Genomic DNA, 2,852 nt, shown 5'->3' with positions numbered 1-2,852 from the left:
CGCAGTGAATTTGAGCCGCCTATGAAAATCTCAGCTTAGTTTAAATGCCCCACCTATGTCCCCCTCCTGCATAACTCCTGCACCTCCCTGACCCCAGATAGTTGCTTGGGACTAAACTATATTAAGAAATACAGTGCTCTGCCTAGAGAACGATGCAATTCAGAAAACAACTGCAGATTTTAGAAAATTTGCACTGAAGGACTTGTACAATGTCCAATTTTGATGGTTCACAGTAAGTTCTCTTAAAGTCGTCATGCCATCATAGGGTACTCAGTTGTTTTACATCTTTAATACAGAAACTGTGAGCTAAATCCAGACTCCCAGACTTGGTTTCATTGTTTTAACTTGATGAATTGTGAATGAGTTTGAGAAGTTGAGGACAAATTAATATTACAATAATTTTTGCAAGGTTCCTACCAGGGCTGAAGAAATAACAATTCCAGCTGATGTGACTCCAGAGAAGGTCCCAACGCACATTGTGGATTATTCTGGTTAGCATTATAATCTTACTGTGGTCCTAGATATCCACTGTACATTCCTATAAGTCTAGTTTTATATTTTCTGTATTTTTTTTTTTTCAATTTTTACAAGAGAATACAACGAAATACATGTACAGTATTTTTATTTGATCTTTATCTCACTAGCATTGGAGCAGTCAGAAGATATGCTTATAGATGAGATTGTGAAGGTAATGTTTCTAATTGTGGAGAACACTGTTAAAATGGTAGGCCTGCTTAAAGTGCATATGAAGCGAAATCAACTTTTGTTTATTTCGAACGTTCTGTATGTTTAAGACACTATCCCAAAGTTTGAACCTTATCAAGAAAAAACTCGCAATTTTATAAGGCCTGAAAGTTGCGCTATTTTGCCCTCAAAATTGTCCTTCAAATCGCGCGGTCAAAATGGGCTGATGACGTATTGTTGTGGACAAGATTCTTGGAATCAACATGGCGGAAAGAGGGAAACTAAGGTAAACTGCGAAGAGGAGAAAGATATTACGTGGCTGGTGCCCCAAATAGTCTAAGTTGTACAAATTTCCTTAGTTACCTTGTTATTAGCGACTAAAGCGTGATCAAGCTGTCCACAACAATACGTCACAAGCGCATAAGCTCGCCCCAGTCTTCTGGACATTTTTAAACAGAAAATAAGGCTTTTTACAGCGCCGAAATCAGGACCAAATTTTATTTTTTAAAAGTTAAAACTTTGCAGTTGTTTTTAATAACATATTGAAGGATAAAATTGTGCAAAAAATTTCGCTTCATATGCACTTTAAGTTGAGGATGGTAGTCAAGTCAAACTTAAAGCTCCTTATTGACAGGTTTTTGTTATCACAAGTGATAGCAGCTACAGTAAAAACCCACTTACATGAATGTCACAAGTCATGTTTTGGGGGTTCAGGCTGATTTTATTCTTATATATCGGGTGTTTTCTGCGAAATCAGTCTAAAAATGTTCTTACAGTGTTCTATAAATTGTTTCTTAAAATTAAATACTGCATAGACTACCAACAGATGAAATCAATGTGCAAGCACAACATTTTAATAAATAAATGGATGGAACTAATCAAGGCAATAATACTAAGTACTGTACCCTAGAAGGTTATTCTAATCTAACTGGCAGTCAATCTTTTTCATATAAGAAAATTTTTTCATTTATCAGGCTAAATGTGTTCTTATGTACCTGTAGGTGTATATGGTATTTTTTGGACCAAATTTTAGCCAGTGAGTGTTCTTATCCACTTCTTCTTTTATGCAGTTTTCTACTGTATTTTTTCCTCATCATCAAAAGTAAGAGACATGCACAGCCATTTATAATATACAGTCAAGTTATAATATATTGAGTTTCTAAATTTGATTCCACAGGCAAATGTAGTTTGTGTTGTGTATGATGTGACAGCAGAAGAATCCCTTGAAAGAGTAAGTGCTTATAACAATGGAAATAGAGTGATTTTCAATTGTCTGGGTGTCGTATAACCACAGTTATCACCCTAGCCAATCACAAGGGACACAGGAAAAGTAGGGAACCAATCAAAACTCGAAACAACTACATGTAGCCAGCACAAAACATGAGAAAACAAGTGTGAGCAAGTCATGATTGGTTTTTGTTATTACTGATTTGGTTAAAAGTGTCGCAAGTTTTTAAACCAATCACTAAACATCGTTATGCAAAACCAAAGCAGATGCAAATTACGTTTTACACTCAAGTGTAAATAACTTTTCCCCCGTTACCTAGATTGCTGTCCTTCAAAGTAACAATATTTGATTGTTTGTTTGTTAATGTGAGGTCGTTATAATAATTACCGATATGCCTTCTTGATACAAAACTGCTAAGATTCATGACTATAAATGTAAAACGAGAAATAAAATTAAAGTTGATGTACATGTTCATACCTGTATATCATCTTTCCTTTTTTCTCTCCATATCACTTACTTTCACCAAAGATGTTTAAGTAGACTGACCGTTTTGTTCTCAACAGATAACTTCCTTCTGGTTACCACTTATAAGACAGGCAGGAGAGGAAGAAACGTTGAAGCCTGTCATCATTGTTGGTAACAAGGTAACACTTGAATTCATTACTTTGACTGTTGGTCAAGAATTTATTAATTTCATTTCGGTAAAAATACATTCAACTACTGTATCTATGGTAACAATTAATAAATTAATCAAGTTACCCAAACATTGTTTGTGCATGTATAAAACAGGCTTTAGCTACATTTCACAAATCGTCCTTTTTAATTAACACCACAGACCCAGTTGCAGATTAACAGTTAGTTCTTCATCTGTTGATGTTTTTTTTTAAATTGCTTTTACAGTCAGACCTCATGGATGGAAGTACAATGGATGTAAGTACCC

General features: G+C 35.0%; 1 protein-coding gene across 1 annotated transcript; it reads left to right on the top strand.

Moving 5' to 3' along the window:
• Positions 1–409: 409 nt before the first annotated feature.
• LOC144639999 (mitochondrial Rho GTPase 2-like) lies at positions 410–2,842 on the top strand (the record flags this gene model as incomplete). The annotated part of the gene is made up of 5 exons (XM_078499248.1): positions 410–491; positions 645–688; positions 1,862–1,915; positions 2,476–2,556; positions 2,813–2,842. Coding segments are annotated over 5 exons (291 nt in total), but the record flags the coding sequence as incomplete, so codon positions are not given.
• Positions 2,843–2,852: the final 10 nt, after the last annotated feature.

This window comes from Oculina patagonica, unplaced genomic scaffold, assembly GCF_052425735.1.
Source record: "Oculina patagonica isolate OP01 unplaced genomic scaffold, crgOcupat unplaced1624, whole genome shotgun sequence".
In the NCBI taxonomy this organism is placed as follows: domain Eukaryota; kingdom Metazoa; phylum Cnidaria; class Anthozoa; order Scleractinia; family Oculinidae; genus Oculina; species Oculina patagonica.
Note: the sequence above shows the minus strand (reverse complement) of the source record. Positions and strands in the feature narration are given on the sequence as shown.